The sequence below is a fragment of the Cetorhinus maximus genome, chromosome 3 (genome assembly GCF_964194155.1).
Source record: "Cetorhinus maximus chromosome 3, sCetMax3.hap1.1, whole genome shotgun sequence".
In the NCBI taxonomy this organism is placed as follows: domain Eukaryota; kingdom Metazoa; phylum Chordata; class Chondrichthyes; order Lamniformes; family Cetorhinidae; genus Cetorhinus; species Cetorhinus maximus.
The window spans coordinates 108,673,845-108,695,704 of record NC_135881.1 but is presented as its reverse complement, the minus strand read 5'-3'; the positions used below and the strand labels follow the sequence as shown (position 1 = coordinate 108,695,704).

Below are 21,860 nucleotides of genomic sequence, written 5' to 3'. Positions count from 1 at the left end.
AATCTGAAATACTGAGTACAAAAATTGTGGATAATTGATATGTGTGGCATTATATGGACATTGGAATTATATATATTGTCAGAGAACTTTTAAACAGTACTGAATAGAGATGCTTTAGTCTTTGCACTTTCTCCATCTTGTTGGCTTACATGATACTATGGCCTGAATTTTCACTTCAGGGGCCGGCAACAGAAGCCCAGACTGTTTTTGAGTGCTGAACCTGCTCATGGTGGGGGGAAACGGCCACTCTTTGGAATTTTGAGTGGGGTGCTTCCTTAATTGACATGGACTCGGGTTCCCTGTCCAATTCAGGGTTGTGGGTGGGCTCTCAAAGCTGGAGGGTAAATCAGCGGCCTTTCGACTTGAGAGGACCAGCAGCCTGCAATTGAGGGTAGGGATTGAGAAGGTGCTTCAAGATGGATGTGCTCTTTCATCAAATTTTTAAAAGCTTAAACAAAAAAAGCATACAAGTGAAGAGGGCATCGGTAGAGTGCATACCCCATTTATACAGCTCTTCCGTGAAGCATTTCCATAGTAGTTGATACTCTGTAACTACAAAGTTGAAAAAAGAAATCACCTTGTTAAGTGTATCCATCTCACTGAGGAGGCTTCATTACAACCCATGTCTGAAAACTCTGCTCACATTTTGACAGCGGTGACAAGCAGCAGCTGAGACAACCCACAACATTCTAAAATGATCAGCAATATTCTTAAAAAAAAGTCAGTTCATTCTATGTCCCAATGTTAACAGATCCTTTACAAAATTCCAGAATCTGGATTGGGATCCATGTCTTTGCCAAAAACTAATCAGTTCTTCCTTGGGCCTTACCCCACCTGTGCACCAAGTCTCATTGAAATCCGTCCATTCATTTTTGAGATATATTGGCCAGAATTTTTTGTTTGACATGCGGGCGCGTGCCCAACACGCCTAAGTGTAATATGATGCGCAATGACGTCGGACATGCATCCTAATGTCATCGCGCACCCTCAAGATATTTCGCTAGGCGGGCGCGCGGTGAAGACAGAGGCACGCCCATCATTAACTAATGGGCCAGTTAAGACCCTTGTGACACCAATTGTCTCGGAGTTTACCTAGCCCATGCGATTTTCCGGGTGTCACACGGGCTAAACAGGCAGGCAGGCCATGTTTTCAAAAACCTCATCCACGAGTGGGATAAGAAGAGTGAGTGGGCTTGTAAATGCAAGTAGTTTGAACTTTAGCTTATAAGTTGCTGCTGCTGGCTTGTGTGAACAGGACATCTTCATTTCACTTCAGAGCTGCTTTGACAGAAATAAGAGGCTTCAGTTCAGGACTCCGGAGGAGCCATACCACTTGGGTCCTTTCAGGTATCAGACAGCCTTCCCTTACCTTGGGAATGGGGATTGTGGTCTCCGCTGGAGGCACCTCCTCTGAGGAGGAAGAGAGGGTCAGAAGGCGGAGGAGGCCAGGTGTCCCTATTCAGCCTCCAGGGAAGCGACCTGTGGGAGGAGAGTCACAGGTGCAAGGGGCGCAGGGCCAACAGGAAGTCTAAGGCGGAAGGGGCTGCAGAAGACGCCACAATCCTGCTGCCAGGGTTTACAGGCGGCGACGCAGCTACCTCAATATGTCTGAGGTGTAGTGCCGAAGGAGGCTCCGCCTCTCAAGGGAGACGGTGACCTCCATCTGTCAGATGATCAGCTCCGACTGTGTGGGTGGACACCCCATGCCAGTGGCGTAGAAGGTCACAGTGGCCCTCAACTTCTATGCCTCCGGCTCTTTCCAGGGGTTGGTGGGTGATCTTTGTGGAGTCTCCCAATCAGCTGTCCACAGTTGTGTCAAGCTGGTGACAGATGCCCTGTTCAGGCGTGCATTGACTTTAATTCACTACCGCATGGACAAGGCCAGCCAGGCAGAGTGAGCCAGAGGCTTTGCAGCGATTGCTGGGTTCCCCCCGCATCCAGGGTGCAATCAACTGCACGCATGTGGCCATCAAGGCGCCAGCGGGTGAACCCAGTGCCTTCGTCAACAGGAAAGGCTTCGACTCCATGAACGTGCAGATAGTGGGTGATCACAGGATGCAGATTCTGCAAGTCTGTGCAAGGTACGCAGGGAGCTCCCATGACGCTTGCATCCTGAGACACTCCCAGGTGCCGAGGCTCTTCAGTGCTCCAGCCCGGCTGGATGGATGGCTGCTGGGTGACGGGCTATCCCCTCAAAAGGTGGCTCATGACGCCTCTCTGGCATCCAAGAACAGAGGCCGAGCAGCGGTACAATAAGAGCCACGCCTCCACAAGGGCGGTGGTAGAGAGAACCAGAGGTCTTCTCAAGATGCGCTTCTGATGTCTGGATCGGTCAGGGGGCGCACTCCACAATACCCCCCAGATCGTGTGTCACTGATAGTAGTTGCATGCTGCACTCTCCATGACCTGGCACTGGAAAGAAAGGATGCAGTGGAGGAAGAAAATGTTGAAGCAGCTGCTCTAGCAACAGATGATGAGTCCAGTAGTGAGTCTGAGGATGAGCACGGCCAGGAGAACGCTGAGGAGGTAGACACTGACCTGGGAAACCTCCTGGGAGGCAGGGACACCCTGGATGCTTTGATCCAATGCTCCTTAAGCTAGGCCACCAAATAAGAACCACCACCACATGCCAGGGCTGCAGGCTCCATACTCGATACCTGGCAGGAACATTTGCTTAGTGAACAACGTTCACTATGTGCAATTTCAATGAAGTTCAATGACAAACAAATCATTCATATGGGTTACCCTGCACCTGCAGAACAAATGAAGCACCCAGAGGCTTGTTGAACAGAAACACATTTAATGATGTGGTGCCTGGCATGCAGAATACAAATGAAATTGATAGGTGTTATCCATCACACCAATTAACATTTAACGTAAAAGTTGGGGGGGAAAAACCACCAGTGGTAAACACATGTTGTGCTTAAGGTACTTTTTAAGTTTTCGCTTGCGGGTGCTATGACTAGGTGCTTCCTCCTTGCTGGCACTGGCATTGGAGACAGCCTGCTTACCCTCCTGTCCTGTTGGCCTTGATGACCTTGGCGGGTGTCCTCTGGCCTATGGAGTATGTGCTGGCCCCGCCTGGGAGGGAGCGGCCAGTGCCACAGCTGGCATCTCCCCAACCGCCGCAGCCCCACCGGATACCACGGTCACTGGCAGAGGCGCGGAGGAGCTGCTGCCATCATCCAAAGTGCCCTGAGAGGAGCCCACAGAGATGACAGGCAGCTCATGCGCCAACATGAGGTCGCTTTGGACCTCCCTGCTCACCATTGATTGTTGGACATCTAGCTGGGATACTGGGTGCCCAATCCATCTCCCACACTGACACTGACCACCTGAGGTCATTGCCAATGTGAGGGCTTGCAAGTCCGAGTGCATCCCCAGGAACCCCTGATTCAGCTCCTGGAGGAGCCTCTCCATGAGAGTCGCCACTCTTTCCATGGAGGAAGCAGTGCATTCAGCCATGAGGGTCTTTGCATTGCTCATGCTCCGCAAGGACCCTTCCACAATGGAGACCACAGACACACATTCCCTCATGTATCTCCACCAGATCCTCCTGCACACCCTGCTGGATGTCCAGCATCTGCTGCCTCAGGGACGACTCCAGAGGCACATAATCAGCCACCGACTGCGCATGTTCCTGGTCCCTCTGACTGCCAGCGCCCTGGGCACTCTCTGCCACCACCTGCACCTCAAGCGAGTGTGAAGTGCCCTCACCAATGTGCACCGATTGCCAGCACCCTGGACACTCTCTGCCTCCGCCTGCACTTCAAGCAAGTGTGAAGTGCCCTCACCAATGTGCACCGAGATGCCAATGTAATGCCCACCGTGGTGTTGGTATCTGACTGGTGCCTGCTTGGCTGAGAGGGTGTGATGTAGGTGCGTTGTGACGGTTGCTGTCCTCTGGGGTCAGTGGTGGGCCTTCAGGCTCCTCACCTCGCTGGGCTGCTGGTGAGACTGAAAGGAAGAACAAGGATATGTCATTAGTTGAAGTCATTACACTGTTACTGTGCATGCCCGGCACCTGAATCATTCCATTATCAATGGGGAATCCATGTACAAGGCTCACATCAATATAGAGTCTACAGTGGAATGGTTGCAATTACAGACATTCTGACCTCAGTGCACTGCACTCTTACCCACCTGTGGCACCCCAACCTCACCATGGCCGGTTGATCTAGGTGCATGGAGCCTCTCCAGCACCAGGGCCTCCTGCTCATACTGAGTGAGGATGAGTAGGTGGGGTGCTCCACTGCCAGTCCACAACCTCTCTGCATTGTTATGGGATGTCTTCTCCTGAAATCATGGAGGAGCATTGATTAATCCACTCTGTATCTGCATTGCCATTGCAGCCTGGCCAGCCCCACCTGAGGAATACCTCACAGGGCTCAGCCAATTTGTGACCCTAGAGCCGCAAGAAACTCAGTGCAAGCAGCCTGGGCTCACCCCCTTGCCCAGATGCTGCCTCATTGACATTTGCCACTCTCACGCTAAGATCTCTGAGGTTCCGGGGTGGGGGGTGCGGTGGTGGGCAGCTCCTAACTGCTGTGCTAAGTGATCCATGCTAACACGGTACTCACCCTTCCCGATTGCAGGAGATCATTGAAGCACTTACGGCACTGCACCCATGTACGCCTCACCACATCATGGGAGCTCACCCTGGATGCCACGTCCTCCCTGCCATTTTTGGTGAGCTGGGGGGGCCTCCTCCTCCCATCCCTGGGGACAAGGAACTCCCTCTGTGCTGTCGCCTCCACCAGGAGGACAGAGAGGCACTCATCAGAGAAACGCTGGGCCAACTGCCCTGCCGACCTGCCCTCCTGCCTGCCATGTCCAGCTGCTACACTCTCCATCACGAAGTCCACGTCCTTCACTGGCAGCCTTCGAGTGGCTGCTGCGGCTGCTTTTGAATCGGCCGTCGGGTTGCCATTGGACCTGGCGGACATTGAGCACGGGCCTCTGCCCGCCCCTTCTCGCTCATTCCGCAGCCGCGTCTTACGCTGGCCGGGCCTTAACTGGCCCACCCGCGTGAAATCACGGTGTGGAGCCGATCGTGGGCAACGGGCGGCTTCCCAACTGCCTCCGCCCGCTCCCGCCGAGCCCAGCCAATGAGGGAAAAATTCTGGCCATTGTTTACAGCCATACAATCTAACAAACAGGGGTGAAAACATTACCTCCACCTAAAAAAGCAGTCAGTCTAAACTGTGGTGTGGGAGGGTTGGAATCTCTCTGGAGAGCAGCCTTTGGCTCCACCAGCACCCAGGCAGGTAGGGAGGGCCTGTAGGTTGTTGGAGTGCTGGACCCGAACTTGCCACTGTGTACCTACCTTCAGGCAGTTACATTGCCCCCCATCATATTGGGAAACTGGAGGCCCACTAGAAAATCCCAATTGGCTGTTAACTTAATTGACAACCTGCCTCATGGGCATGAGTAGCTCTGCCGCCCGTGAACCCACCTCAGCAAAAATGGCTGACACCAGGAGTATTGTTAAGAAAGCAGGCTACTGGCCAGTGCTAGTATTTTTGGGCCCCATCCACCACTGTCCCCAAACTCGGAGGGCTTGAAAATTCAGCCCCATGTGATTTTTAATCTCCTATAAATAAGCTCTTCATTCTGTACATAATTATTGTTTCTTGCTGGGATAGTTTGTAATGCCACTCTTATTAATGGGGAAAGGATTACACCTTTTTAGGTTTTGACAATGTTTCACTAGACCAGTACAATGGGCCCATGAAAATTTTGTGTGGCATAAAAGCTAGCATAATTCTCTTACACCATAATTTTTTGGAACTTCTGTGCTAAAATAATGGTACATGCTCTAGATGTGCTACTGTCAACAAATTCAGGGTTAATTATTCCTGCATTGCCACATTTAAGGGTGTTCTTCACTTACAGCAAAATACCTGCTCCAGATTGAAAATTTTTCATAATTTTCTTTTCAGTGGGTCACTAGCTTGCCTTGGACGAAGACATCTAAATATTACTCTTTAAAATCTTCACATTGCCTGTTTCATTTTAACAAGACTGCTATCAACTCTGTCGAACACATCTGCCCTTTTTCAAATAGGATTGTTGACATAGCTGCTGGATGGAAATGTATTCTCTTTATCTTAAATTGAGGCAGGCTTATGCCTGATCTATAGTCCTAGGCATCCGGCCTTGCCATGAGTAAACTGTGCTGTAATACTTAATCAAAATGTTTGTTCTTGAAACTTTCAGGATTTACACCCAGCATAGCCCTATCCCTGTCCCCTTGAATGCCAATGCCTTGATTGGGATGGGCATAGGCTCTGTAGCCAACAGGTTACCCTAGAATCCCCAATATTAATTTGGACCAAATATGTGTAGGCTCAACCTAATTTGTCACCCACCTGCTGCACTTTGACTGAAGTTAGGGAAGAACAGTGTGGGGAGTTACGCAATTTTAGCTGCCATATGTATGTGGATATATATTTATTATAGGATAGCGATTCTTAAAGGCCTGCTGCTCCAGTGTAAATACAATTTCAGTCTGGCATAGATCCAGGCTGAAGACACCATCCAAACTTCTAGGGATTTGCATAGCCAGGGTGGATTGGTGGTACCTGTTACTATGCCTCAGGGATCACGGCCTGATCTGCCATTGGAAGGGACATTTTTAAAAAATATTTGTTCATGGGATGTGGGCATCACTGGCTAGGCCAGCATTTATTGCCCATCCCTAATTGCCCTTGTTCAGAGGGCATTTAAGAGTTAACCACATTGCTGTGGTGCTCTGCCTGAGGTTCTTATTCCCCTGAGGCCCAATTGGCTAAAGAAGCATTTTTTTATTTCAACCTTTGGTTCCAACTGGTGCCACTCTACCACTAGGCAAGATGATTGCTCTCCAATCAAAAATTCAGCCCAGTGGGACAAGAGGTTGACATTCTCCTTGATGTGATGATACCATTTTTTATTAATGTCATGTTATTAAAGGAAGCATAAGTTGAAAGATGAGTTTTATTTATTGTTATATCTAATGTGTAAAGTAACATGTATTTTTTTTCCCTTTAAACTGTTAGCTGAAAAACCTATTGCCAACAAGTTGTGTACTGGACCCACACCAAACACCACACAGTTGTGTCAGATTGCCTGTCCCATTGAATGTGAAGTATCATCCTGGACTGCTTGGGGACCATGTACCTATGAAAGCTGTGACGATCCACAAGGAAAGAAAGGTATGCAAAATCTATCATTAGCAGGACTGCAACAAATATATCAGATATTATTTATTAGAATTTAAATTAAATGTTGGAGAGTATAAATTTTGGGGATACAGGTACAGTGTCTCAAAACCAGGAACCTCGAGACCAATGCCGTGTGGATTTCAGATTGTCACAAAAGTGGACTACAGTTTCACCAACTACCTATGGGCATATTGAACTTTTTAGAGAATATCTGTGTTTTTAAAAAATACAAGAAAAGACACAGATGGCTGATACTGTAAGGTGACCACTTTCTGGAAAATTCCTATGTGGATTATACTGAAGGTATGTCCTGAGAACATGGAATTTTGCACCTGAAGAGGTATCAAGGTCCACTTCAAACAGAGACGCTTAAAAGAAAGGTGTGCAAAATGCAAAAGGCTGGACTTTAATCTCCTGTGTTTGTGGAGACAATGGAGACTGCTTCCTACGCCTCATCAGAAATCCCAGAACCCATCTCCTGTTGCTTTATATCTCAGAATGTGTCAAAATGTTTCTGAGATGAAAGCAAAATGGACTATATATGCTATTTCCCCCTCCCAGGAATACACAGGGAAAATGGATTAAAACTGGCTGAAGACCAGTGTTTTGTGAAATGGCAGAACAGGAGAACAAAGAAGTATGAAGGAATTCTGTGTGTGTGTGTGTGTGTGTGTCTCACTGAAAACAAGTGCCATTAAGATAAACAGAGAGAAGCAAGAAACAAGACAGTCTTCTAAGAACGAAAACAAAAAATGCTAGAAAAACTCAGCAGGTCTGACAGCATCTGTAGAGAGAGACAGATATAACATTTTGAGTCCGTATGACTCTTCAGATCTAAAGGGAGGTAGAGATGTGGTGAAATATATACTGATTAAGCGGGGTGGAACCGGTGAAGCTGGATTGAAGGCCAGCGATAGGTGGAGGCAAAGGAGAGATGGCAAAAGATGTCACAAATAAAAGGTCAAAGAGTTGTTAATGGTGGTGGTACTGGCTAAATGAGGTGCTAATGGTGACATTAAGAAAGCAAGATGTGATAATGGCCGGATCAGGTTAAGCACTCTGGTAAGTGACAGATGGCCCCAGTGGTGGGTAGGGGACGGTGGTGGGAAGAAAGATCGAAAAGGCTGAAAGCTGGGGACAAAACAATAAATGAAAATGGAAATAAATTTTAAAAATAATAATAATGAAAATAAGTGGGATGGAAATTAATAACAATTAAAAAAAATTTAAATGAATATGGAAAAAAGGGGGATGGGGACAGAGGAGAGAGTTCATGATCTGAAGTTGTTGAACTCAATGTTAAGTCCAGAAGGCTGTAAAGTGCCTAATCAGAAGATGAGGTGCTGTTCCTCCAGTTTGCGTTGAGCTTCACTGGAACATTGCAGCAGGCCAAGGATGGACATGTGGGAATGAGAGCAGGATGGGGTGTTGAAATGGCAAGCAACAGGAAGGTCTGGGGCATGCTTGTGGACAGACTGAAGGTGTTCTGCAAAGCGGTCACCTGGTTTCCTCCAATATAGAGGAGACCGCATTGGGAGCAGCGAATGCAGTAGACCAAATTGGGAGAAGTGCAAGTGAAGCGCTGCTTCACATGAAAGGAATGTTTGGGCCCTTGGACGGTGAGGAGGGGGGAAGTAAAGGGGCAGGTGTTGCACCTTCTATGATTGCGTGGGAAGGTGCCGTGGGAGGGGGTTGAGGTGTTTGGGATGATGGAGGAGTGGACCAGGGCGTCCCGGAGGGAATGGTCCCTACGGAATGCCACCAGGGGGGGGTGAAGGGAAGATGTGTTTGGTGGTGGCATCATGCTGGAGTTGGTGTAAATGGCAGAGGATGATCCTTTGAATGTGGAGGCTGGTGGGGTGAAAAGTGAGGACAAGGGGGACCCTATCATGTTTCTGGTTGGGAGAGGAAGGTGTGAGGGCAGAGGTGCGGGAGATGGATCGGACACGGTTGAGGGCCCCATCAACCACTGTGAGTGGGAAACCCCGGTTAAGGAAGAAGGAGGACATGTGAAAAGCACTGTTTTAGAAAGTGGCATGATCAGAACAGATGTGACGGAGGCGAAGGAACTGAGAGAATGGGATGGAGCCCTTACAGGAAGCGGGGTGTGAGGAGCTATAGTCGAGGTAGCTGTGGGAGTCGGTGGGCTTGTAATGAATATTGGTGGGCAGTCTATCACCAGAAATTGAGACAGAGAGGTCAAGGAAGGGAAGGGAAGTGTCGGAGATGGACCATGTGAAAGTGATGGAGGGGTGGAAATTGGAAGCAAAATTGATAAGTTTTTCCAGGTCCAGGCGAGAGAATGAAGCAACACTGAAACAGTTATCGATGTACCGAAAAAAGAGTTGTGGGAAGGGCCCGGAGTAGGACTGGAACAAGGAATGTTCCACATACCCCATAAAGAGACAGGCATAGCTGGGGCCCTTGTGGGTATCCATAGCCACACCTATTATTTGGAGGAAGTGAGAAAAGTTTAAGGAGAAATTGTTCAGTGAGAGAACAAGTTCAGCCAGACGGAGAAGAGTGGTGGTGGATGGGGATTGTTCGGGCCTCTGTTTGAGGAAGAAGCGGAGAGCCCTCAGACCATCCTGGTGGGGGATGGAGGTGTAGAGGGATTGGACGTCCGTGGTGAAGAGGAGGCGTTTAGGGCCAGGGAACTGGAAATTGTTGATATGATGTAGGGCATCAGAGGAATCACGGATGTAGGTTGGAAGAGGCTGGACAAAGGGAGAGAGAACGGAGTCAAGATAGGAAGAAATGAGTTGCATGGGCAGGAACAGGCTGACACGATTAGTCTACCAGGACAGTCCTGTTTGTGGATTTTGAGGAGGCGGTAGAAGTGGACTGTCCGAGGTTGGGAGACTATGGGGTTAGAAGCTGTGGAGGCAGTCTTCTAAGAACACTGCTGAAAGAGCAGGATCTCTCTCTCTCTCTCTCTCGCTGGAGACAAATGTTGTAACATGGTGTCTTCTTCAGCAGAGTGCAAAACTGAATCAAGCCAAAAAATGTCTCTGATAGACTGTGAAACTGCCAAAGTCAGCTCCAGAGTTCTACTGAAATTGTCTCACTAATGGGCGCAATGTACAACCATCTATCCCTCAAGGATAAACCAAGGACTGATTTGTATATATTAACTTTTATTCAGGCTCTTAACTTTCTCATTTCTGATGTGTGTGTGTGTGTGTGCATGTGTGTGCATGTGCGTGTGTCATGTCTTTATTACTTTTCCTCGCATTTTAGTAACTAATAAACTTATTCCTTCTTTGACTCAAGTAAACCTGGTTGGATTGGTTCCTTATAAAAAGTAAATATATTTGGATTGGGAAAAGGTATCCATGGGGAAAGAATTTTAAACAAACCTTTGTTGTGACCAACCAAAGGGGTTGAAAAAGAGGGGAGCCAGCTCATTCCACCTCAACCGCTCATAACAAGATCTTGCTGGATTTTGGGTCGGGCAGTTAAGGCCATGGGCGGTTCAGTTAAAGGTGGGTTGGGTGGGTTCAAGGGTTGCCTAAAGCGTGGGAATAGACTGGTGCGCAAGTGGTGAAGGAGATAACTAGTCAGTTGCCACACCGTGCCAATGCAGCACCTAGCTGAATTGTCTAGGTAAGTTATTTTTTATTTTACTGGATTAGAATTGATGCATGGCACGTTCTAAAAATGTCCGTTTTTTGGACAACTCTGGTTTTTGGACAGCCAGATTTTAGACACTGTACTGTCAAAGCATTCTGGACAACTGAGTAAACTAGACTTAAAACAGTAGCTTTAAAACACATATATGTGAATGATTTTCTATATTTTTTTCTTTTGACTAATTTTTTCAAACATGAGTTTAAATCTCCCTGTGCAGTAAGTGTAGCAAAATAGTAAATTAGTTTAAGATTTCACAACAGCAAGTGCACAGAGAAAATGTCCTCTTACCTTGTAGACTCCATGGCAAATGTATATTTTTTATGGTGGAAAGAAATAGATTCCAAATAAAAAACAACAATTTGTGCAGATTCTTTTCAAAAGATTGATTGTGATGATGTTTTAATAAGATGTAAATGATGCAATGATGAAATAATTTAGAAGATGCAAATGCTCCAGGCAATTTTTATTTCTATCAGTGCAGAATTCATGAGATAATGAGTCCTGTTTATATAATTCTTAATTTGAAAGATCCACCTTAATGAGTTAATGTAATTACAGATTCTGTTGAAGACTTCACCTGTGTATTGAGAGTTAAATAAGTTTAAAACAAGGGATTGTGTAGATTGAATTTGCTGCTTTCTTTTATTGCTTCTTTGTTTTGTAAATAGGAAAATGAAATAAGTAAAATGTTTCCTTCCTACAGGATTTAAACTGCGGAAACGACACATTGCCAATGAACCTACTGGTGGAACAGGGAATTGCCCACATTTGATTGAAGCTATCCCTTGTGATGACCCATCCTGTTACAGTTGGCAGGTTGTGAGACTGGGAGAATGTACACCTGACAATGACAGTGAGTGCGGGCCGGGCATCCAGACACCAGAAGTTCAATGTGTCAACAGCAATCGTAAGTTTATTATAAATGGATGGTAGTGTTTCACTTGTATGTAGAAATGCAATTTTTTCATACACTCAAGAGTAATATAGATTTATTACTGTCTTCCGTAGTGTATGAGAAATGTTTCAGGATATTTGAACTCAGTGATTGAAGTTTCCCTTAGTTTCAGTCTGTGTTTTAATAAAATGATTCTGTTCAGATTGCTATTTAAACACCCACAATGCATTAGCACCTGCTTGATGAGATTTTTGTTACTGATGTTGTTCATTTAATACTTGATTTTACTGTATATTTGCAGATCATTGACCCTAGATTGATTGATAGGAGCCATGTTAAGTGTAGGTTAGACACAAGCATTTTGCCTGCTTGGCTTGAAATACAGCCTAAACTAATGGGATGAATGTCTCCTGTCTTCTGTCTTTACGCGAGCTATGTGAATGAAGTTTGGGTAGCCTCAAATCAAATCCTAGTGGACATGAGTTCACCGAATAAAGTAGTTTGTAATTCTGTACCAATGGCAGTTACCCGGCAATTGCATGCAGAAAAGACACAGGGCAGAATCTTCCAGTCCTGCCAGCAGCAGGAAGCCTGGCGGAGGGAACTTAATTTGGCATGAGGGCAAAAATGTATCTCCTGACGGTGGGATGAAGTTTTGGAACTAAGTTCTCGGACTTTAAAGGTGGGTTAAAGGTAATTCGAGCTTCCCGATGAACAATGTTGGGAAGTCCTTTTGCGTGCATTAGCATATCATGCATGCTCATTAAAAAGCCACCTCATCGGAATTAAGTTCCTCACCAGCGAGAAATTAGAATGTTAATTTTTACGACTATATATAAGTGGTGTGCACCTGGCGAGGTGGACTTCATCCATGGTTAATGGTGAGTTGCCGCTGCATTGTCCTCTTTGGGGAGTGTCTATAAATGCCAGCCCATGCTTGAGAGCGGGTGGTGGCAGTGCAAGGGCCGTAGAGGATTACCAAGGCAAGGAGGAAGGATTAGCGGGGAAGGATGGAGCATTGACTGGGCCAAAGTGGAAGGGATAGTGCAGGCTATCCTTTAACTATGACGCCCAGACATTTGACTCCATGAGGTCACAGTGGGTATAGTGACTTTCTGCCCACCCCTACTGCGAGAATAAGCAAGCTCCTCACAGATGCATATGTAATGAGCTGAACAACATAAGATCGCTAAACTCCCCCCACCCCCTGCCCAGCCAGAAATCACTCCTGCTCCTGCACTGGCCACCAAACCTAGACTCCCAAATGGAGTATGTAAAAAATTTGAAAGATGTCACACAGTACAGTGGATGCTTTGAGGTTAGGACTGGGACCTGTGTCTAACCATATCATAACTTACCTAGCAATATGAAATGTGCATGTTACAGTTCGCTCAGGGAGCCCAAGTTACTGTGGCAACTTGAACTTTTTACATGCATGTTGTACTCTTGAGCTATGGATACTATGGATAGTAATGGTAGAGGCTCCAAAGTTCCTTCTGTCTTGTGGCTTTGGATCACATTACAGCCTTGGTCCAAACATGTAAAAAAGAGATGAACCCAAAAGGTGAGGTAAGAGTGACTATCCTTGACATCAAGGCAGCATTTGACCAGGTGTGGCATCAAGGAGCCCCAGCAAAACTGGAGTCAATGGGAATCGGGTGAAAACTCTCCACTGGTTGGAGTCAATTCTAGCACAAAGGAAGATGGTTGTGGTTGTTGGCGGTCAGTCACCAAGTGGATGATTCATCTTCGCTGCCACCATCACAGATGCCGGTTTTCAGCCAATTCTAACCAATCCTCTAGACTTCATGAAATGGTTGAAAACACTGTATAGAGAAAAGGCTATGGGCCTCAACATCCATAAAGACTTGTGCTCCAGAACTACCCATTCTCTAACCAAGCTGTTCTAGTACAACTACGATACTAGCATCTACCCAACAGTGGAATATTGCCCAGTAAAACCTATCCAAAAAAGTAGAACAAGTTCAATCCAGCCAATTAGCGCCCATCAGTTTACTCTTAACCATCAGCAAAGTGATGAAAGGTGTCATTGACATTGCTATCAAGTAGCACTTACATAGCAATGACCTGCTCACTGTTGCTCTGTTTGGTTCCAGTGGGACCACTCAGCTCCAGATATATTTACAGCCTTGGTCCAAACATGGAATAAAAAAGAGTTAAATTCCAGACATGAGGTGAAAGTGACAGCCTTTCACATAAAGGCAGCATTGACTGAGTGTGGACCCTTTGTGAAATTGAAGTTGATGGGAATCCCCTGGTTGGAGTCATACCCAGCAAAAAGGAAGATGGTTGTGGTTGTTGGAGGCTAATCATCTCAGCCCCAGGACATTGCTGCAGGAATTCTTCAGGGTAGTGCCCTAGGCCCAAATATTTTCAGTTGCTTCATCAATGACCTTTCCTCCTTCATAAGGTCAGAAGTAGGGTTGTTTGCTGATGATTGCAGAATGCTCAGTTCCATTTGCAACTCCTCAGATAATGAAGCAGTTCATGCCTGCATGCAGAAAGAGCTGGATAACCTTCAGGTTTAGACTTATAAGTGGCAATTAACAATTGTGCCACACACATGTGCAAGGCAGATACCATCTGCAACAAGAGAGAGAATCTAACCACCTTCTCTTGACATTCAACAGTATTGCCATAACTGAATCCCCCACCATCAACATTATCATTGACCAGAAATTGAACTGGACTAGCTACATGAATACTGTGGCTGCAAGAGCAGGTTAGAGGCTAGGAATCCTGCAGAGAGTAACTCACCTCCTGACTTCCCAAAGCCTGTCCACCATCTACAAGACACAAGTGAAGAGTGTGATGGAATACTCTCAGCTTGCATGGATGAGTGCAGCTCCAATAACACTCAAGAAATTCAGCACTTCACAGGACAAAATAACCCACTAGATGGACATCCTATCCACTATCTCAAATATTCATTCCCTTCGCCACCAGAGTACAATAGCTGTAGTGTGTACTTACCTATAGGATGCGCTGCAACAACTCACCAAGGTTTCTTCAAAACACATTTCAAAGCCATAGCCTCTACCACCTAATAGAGCAAGCACAGCAGGCACTTGGAAACACTGCCACTTGTGAGTTTCCCTCCAAGTCACACACCATCCTGACTTGGAAATACATCGCTGATCCTTCATGTTTTGCTGAACCAAAATCCTAATTGGCCACCTCTGCGCCCAGCTCCAGGAGAGGTGGGCACTGCTAAGGCAGTTCGGAAACCTTGATAACACCTGGTAAGTAATTTAAAAATAACAAATTCAGGAGGCCAAGTGGAAACCCTTCTTAATGGGGATCACTGGGGCTGTAGGGGCTGCCTTCCCTATCTGTGCCTCTGGGCTGCCGCAGGGGGGCCTCCATGAAGCTGGTGGTCTTCTCATGTGGCAGTAGTCAGAAAAATGCTTAATAAGCCTTTGATTGGGGCCTTGGTTATGCAAATCGGCTGCCTGGGTCCTGCCCGCCATTGGGAAACTTCCCTGGTGGTGGAACAATGTCAAGGAGACACCTGACCCAGCTCCCCGCTATCTTACCAGTTTCCCCCCCCACTGCCCCAACCTCCATTCCTGCCACCCGGGGGCCGGTAAAATTCAGCCCAATGATTCAGATCAGTGACTTTTCATCAGGACTGGGGTAGATCTAAAATATTAAGGGGGAACTTTAAGTTGGAATCTACATGAAATAAATTGGAGATTTAGACAGTTTCTAGAAAATAACATAAGAACACAATAAACAGGAGCATGGGTAGGCCATCCAGCCCCTCGAGCCTGCTCTGCCATTTAATAGGTTCATGGTAAATCTGATTGTGGCCTTAACTCCACATTTCTGGCTGCACCTCCCCACCAACCTCCCACACCCCACCCCCCGCATAACCCTTGACTCCTTTGTAGATCGAGAATCTATCTACTAAGTCTTGAATATATTCAATGGCCCAGCGTCCATTGCGCTCAAATTAGAGTTTTCCAAAGATTAACTACCTTCTGAGAGAAGTAATTCCTCCTTATCACCATCTTAAATGGGAGACCCTTTATTATGAAACTGTGTCCCCCTAGTTTTAGATTTCCCCCACAAGTGGAAACATTCTCTCAGCATCTACCCTGTCAGTAAGATCGCCTTACGTTCTTCAAAATTCCAAGGAGTGCTCCAGAACTTGCCACGCCCCTAGCCAAGCTGTTCCAGTACAGCTACAACATAGGCATCTGCCTGGCTATGTGGAAAATTGCCCAGGTATGTCCTGTACACAAAAACCAGAAAAAAATCCAACCCGGCCAATTACCACCCCATCAGTCTACTCACGATCATCAGTAAACTAATAGAAGTTAGTTAAACTAACCAACAGTGCTATCAAGCGGCACTTGCTTAGCAATAACCTGCTCACTGACGCCCAGTTTGGGTTCCGCCAGGGCCACTCAGCTCCTGACCTCATTACAGCCTTGGTTCAAACATGGACAAAAGAGCTGAACTCCAGAGGTGAGGTGAGAGTGACTGCCCTTGGCATCAAGGCCGCATTTGACAGAGTGTGGCATCAAGGAGCACTAGCAAAACTGGAGTCAATTGGAATCGGGGGAAAACTCTCCACTGGTTGGAGTCATACTTTGCACAAAGGAAGATGGTTGTGGTTGTTGGAGGTCAGTCATCTCAGCTCCAGGACATCACCGCAGGAGTTCCTCGGGGTAGTGTCCTCGGCCCAACCATCTTCAGCTGCTTCATCAATGACCTTCCTTCCATCATAAGGTCAGAAGTGGGGATGTTCGCTGATGATTACACGATGTTCAACACCATTCATGACTCCTCAGAGACTGAAGCAGTCCATGTCCAAATCTAGCAAGACCTGGACAATATCCAGGCTTGGGCTGACAAGTGGCAAGTAACATTTGTGCCACACAAGTGTCAGGCAATGACCATCTCCAAAAGAGAGAATCCAACCATTGCCCCTCGATGTTCAATTGCATTACCATCACTTAATCCTCCACTATCAACATCCTGGGGGTTACCATTGACCAGAAACTGAACTGGTCTAGCCATATAAATACTGTGGCCACAAGAGCAGGTCAGAGGCTAGGAATCATGCGACGAGTAACCCATCTCCCAACTCCCCAAAGCCTATCCACCATCTACAAGGCACAAGTCAGGAGTGTGATGGAATACTCTCCACTTGCCTGGATGAGTGCAGCTCCCACAACACTCAAGAAGCTGGGCACCATCCAGGGCAAAGCAGCCCACTTGATTGGCACCACACCCACAAACATTCACTCCCTCCACCACTAACACACAGTGGCAGCATTGTGTGCCATTTACAAGATGCACTGCAGGAATTCACCAAGGCTCTTTAGGCAGCACCTTCCAAACCCATGACTGCTACCATCTAGAAGAACAATGGCAGCAGATAGATGGGAACACCACCACATGGAAGTTCCCCTCCAAGTCACTCACTGTCCTGACTTAGAAATATATCGCCATTCCTTCTGTCGCTGGGTCAAAATCCTGGAACTCCCTTCCTAACAGCACTGTGGGTGTACCTATACCACATGGACTGCAGCACATCAAGAAGGCAGCTCACCACCACCTTCTCAAGGACAACTCGGGATGTGCAATAAATGCTGGCCCAGCCAGCGAAGCCCACATCCCATGAATGAACAAAAAAAAACCTTTCCTCATAAGACAACCCCTTCATCCCAGTAATCAACCTAGTGAACATTCTCTGAATTGCCTCCAATGCCAGCATATCCCATCTCAAATAAGGAGACCAAACTGTATGCATTATTCTGTATTTCACCTCAGCAACACCCTGTCCAGGAGGAGCAAGACTTCACTACCTTTATACTACTGCCCCCATGCAATAAACGCCAACATTCCATTTACCTTCTGAGTTTCTTGCTTTACCTGTATGCTGCTTGTAATTCATTTACAAGAACACCCAGATCCCTCTATATCACTGCATTCTGTAGTCTCTCCATTTAAATTATATTCTGCTTTTCTATTCTTCCTACCAAAGTGGATAACCTCACATATTCCATCTGCCATTTTTTCCCTTTCACTTAACCTGTCTATAATCCCTTTGCAGACTCTTGGTGTGCTCCTCACAACTTGCTTTCCCATCTATCTTGGTATCTTCACGGCAAATTTGGATACAATACACCCTTTCCCTTCATCCGGGTCATTAATATAGATTGTAAGTAGTTGAGGCCCTGTGGCACCCCTCTAGTTACAGTTTGGCAACCTGAAAAGGACCCACTTATCCCGACTGTTTCCTGTTAGTTAACCAATCTTCTATCCATGCTAACACATTATTCCCAACACTTTGAGCTCCTATTTTGTATAGCAACCTTTTATGTAGCACCTTATTGAATGCCTTTTGGAACAGGCTGTTTTAGTCTGTACAATGTACCAAATCATTTAAATATAAGGGCCAAGATATTGCCAGGCCAACAGGGGTCTCATTCACCAATCAAAGAACTGGGAGAAACCACTCAGTTCCGTGGGGAGGCTCGACCAAATCAAATGTCATTCAGGCATTTAATTGTCACTGGCATACCTTCACCACGACTGAGGTCCCTGCCGTCTGCTAATCAGACGCTGGCAGCTCCTCATGCCACTAGTGGGAATGGTAGCTAGTGGCAGCACTGCACCCACTCAGAGCCCAGGATCGCGGAGTCACGGAGGGACCCAAGGCCACAGGCAAGTGAAGGTGGGCTGGGGGTTGCGGGGTGGGGGTAGTGGGAGAGATAGGGGAGGGGGGTGGGAGGTAGCAGCAAGTGGGTGGCTCACAGCAGCCCCCACCCCGTCTGCCTGATGCTGGGCCCCTCAATCGGGCATAGAGTGCCTGATGGTGAGGAACCAGCCCCTTCCTGCCCATATGAGACCAATGAAAAACCCAACAGATTGTGCTGGGCAGCCTTCTGAAGGATCAGGAGACCCGTGAGGCCTCCATTTAATCCCTGAGCCATCACTAAATTGTGGTGGGCTCAGGTAATGGGTGTCAATTGGCTCATTAATGAGCCTAATTGATATCCTGCTTGCAGCAGCCAAGAATCCCATGTCAGCCCCTTTCACCCTCTGACTTATTTGGGGAAGTTTTCTCACCACCGGGAAACTGATATGGGGCCTCTCCCATGAATAAGTGGGACCACCCTCCATGGTTCCCGCCATGACGGACTACATTAAATCCAGCCAACGTTGCTTATTATTCAAGCCAGCAGCAACTACAAATTGCACATAAACTTTGAGGATAAAAATAACGGCAGGCAGTTTTACAGTTGAAGTTGGAAAAGCGCACATAGATTTACAATTTATGGTTAGCCAAATCGGTTGCCTAGATACCTCTTATAGGACCAACAACAACTGTTGTTTCCTTATGAAACTGGGTTGGGGGTGGAATCCTCTTGAAATGCTGCTACCGTAGCAGGAAAATAAGCTATTCACCAGTGAATAACTGCAATTAAAATCCTGTGAAGGCAGGATAAATACAAAGATTGAGTTCTTCACAATTTTGCTCCATGCCTTAGAAACTCCAATATGCAATGACCGGCCAATATAATTGTTTTCATACAAGCGTGCGAAGATTTCAATTGAACTGAAAACAGCTGGAAGTTTTTTGCTAAAATGAATGACTGTGAAGGTGGAATTGAAGAGACTGTGTGCTCGAAATGGCTGCTTCACATTGAGACTATTTATGCATAGTGTCAAGTTGATTAGTTACACAGCTGCAATATCTAAATAAATAAATTTGTCATGCAGTAACATACTTTTGGTTATTTATTAACTGGCGACTAAAATGATAACAATGAAAAAGGAATTATAGAAGGAAATTGCCAAAAATTATGCCTTATTCCAGATAATCATCAATTAAATTGGTTTTATTTTAACAAGCCCTTCCCTGTAGTAAATGTGTAAAGTTGAATATAATTTGCATTTCCCATGAAGTCCGTATTTCCATATCCAGCAGGGAGTCTCTCAACTGAAGTCAGCCAAGTAGCTTCCTAGGGAATAGTACAAATTGGCATAATTTTGCATCCTTGACATTGATGGTGGCAGAACCAGCGAACATTAATATTGTTTGTTAAATAATGCTTCAAATTTGAAATTCTCATCTTTGTATTCAAATCCCTCCATGACCTTTTCCATCTCAAACTATGGGCAGTATTTATTCCAGGCACCAGGTCTCTTGCCCACTGGATAGAGAGCCATCAAAATCACCACATCGCCTCAGTTGGGAAAGGCCTACCATATTAAGTGCCTATCAGACACTTAAGTGGCCACATTCAGGCTTTCCAAGCATTAAATCGGGCGCAGTGACAGCTGACAACAATACACCCACCAGAGGCCCAGGATCAATGAGGGTCTCAAGGCCAAAGGTGAGTGACAGTGGAATGGGAGTTGCAGGATAGGGATCATGAGTGTTGGGGGTAGAAGGGGGGTGGGAGGCAAGGGAAAGGTGGGTGGCACTCAACAGAAGAGCAGACTTCTCAACGAGGCATTAATATCATTGAACATGGGACCCCAAGGGTGACCCAAGCAAACCTCACAATGGCTTCCTGTGTGGCACCTCCACCCCCCACCCAACTACAAGATGCACTGCAGGAACTCACCAAGGCTCCTTAGACACCACCTTCTGAACCCATGACTGCTACCGTTCGGAAGGACAAGGGCAGCATGGGGACGCCACCGCATGGAAGTTCTCCTCCAAACCACTCAACATCCTGACTTGGAAATATATCGCCGTTCCTTCACTGTTGCTGGGTCAAAATCCTGGAACTCCCTCCCTAACAGCACTGTGGGTGTACTTGCACCACATGGACTGCAGTGGTTCAAGAAGGCAGCTCACCACCAGCTTCTCAAGGGCAATTAGGGATGGGCAATAAATGCTGGCCTAGTCAGCAACACCCACATCCCATGAGTGAATAAAAAAAAAATAAAAATTAATGTAAGTTGTTGGTATTGTATTTCTGTACAATAACATGTTATAGGGTGGATTTGCACCTTTGGCTCTGCAATAGCGCATTTATCTTTAAGTTTTATCTTTAAGTGGATTCAGGCCCCACTCTTGAGAATTAAGTACACAAACCTATATTGGGGTAGAAATAGGGATGCATTTTGTCCATCATTTTGGTACAAAACAGACACAATATGTTCCAGTTTCTGCATTGTCACTAGGTCCTGCACCTGGTCCGCACCATTGAAATGGCCATTGTAAAGTTTGTTGGTCCACCTAAAAGCAGCATTGGAACAATTTGAATATGCATAAAATGATCTTGTGCCTTCTGCAAAAAAAAATTTGAGCTTGTGTTTATTCACTTTCTCACCACAGCCGAATCAGCAGCCTTCTACTCCGCAGCACTGCTACAGGTCACTGTTAGCACATGCTCAGTTTGCATCCCTGTATTTTCCTCCAATCCCCCTACCAGAATTTATCTGAGACTTTCTGCCACTGAGGCAGAAAATTCAAGTTCAGTACCCATGTTGGGTAAGCTGAAATATATCTGTCAGAAATTGCCCATTTTAGATCCAAAAATTAACCTAAATGTCCAATCCTTCGATTCAGTGCTGTGCCATGATAAAAGCTACCATCTTACAGGTAAGCTGTTAAACTGAGGACCTGTGTGCCCTCTGAGGTGAGTGTAAAAAAATCGTCTGGCATTATTTGAAGAATAGGAGGGGAATTTCCTCAGTATCCTGGGCAACGTTTAGACCTCAATCAACATTACTAAAACAGATTGTCTCACTTATCTCATTGTTGTGCATATGTTGTTTTATGCATAATAGTTGCCATATTTTCTACATTATAACATTTCTACACTTCAAAAATACTGTGAAGAATTTAGGAATCTCCAAAAGACATGAAGCTTACTATATGAATGCAAGATCTTTCATTCTTAGTATTATCAGTAAATGGTTCTTTTTAAACAGTAGGTCCCTGACCATGTGAACCTGCTGTATTTTCAGTTCCAGTGTAACTTTTGGAATAAGCATATAATGCCATGGTGTTGGTGCACTGAAAATGAAGGTCTGGGCCTGTTGCATGTTCCAAAGCAACAATAACAGCCAACATTTATACCTTTAATGTAAGGAAGCCTCAAGAACCTTAACAATGATAAAGAGGTGGA

The 21,860-nt window shown here is 46.2% G+C and overlaps 1 protein-coding gene across 1 annotated transcript in view; it reads left to right on the top strand.

Moving 5' to 3' along the window:
• Positions 1-21,860, top strand: part of thsd7aa (thrombospondin, type I, domain containing 7Aa) — a 536,154-nt gene that overhangs the window by 307,022 nt on the left and 207,272 nt on the right. The window contains exons 5-6 of the mRNA XM_078538824.1: positions 7,041-7,196; positions 11,542-11,745. Coding sequence (XP_078394950.1) covers positions 7,041-7,196; positions 11,542-11,745 — 360 coding nt within the window. The remainder of the gene's footprint in view (positions 1-7,040; positions 7,197-11,541; positions 11,746-21,860) is intronic.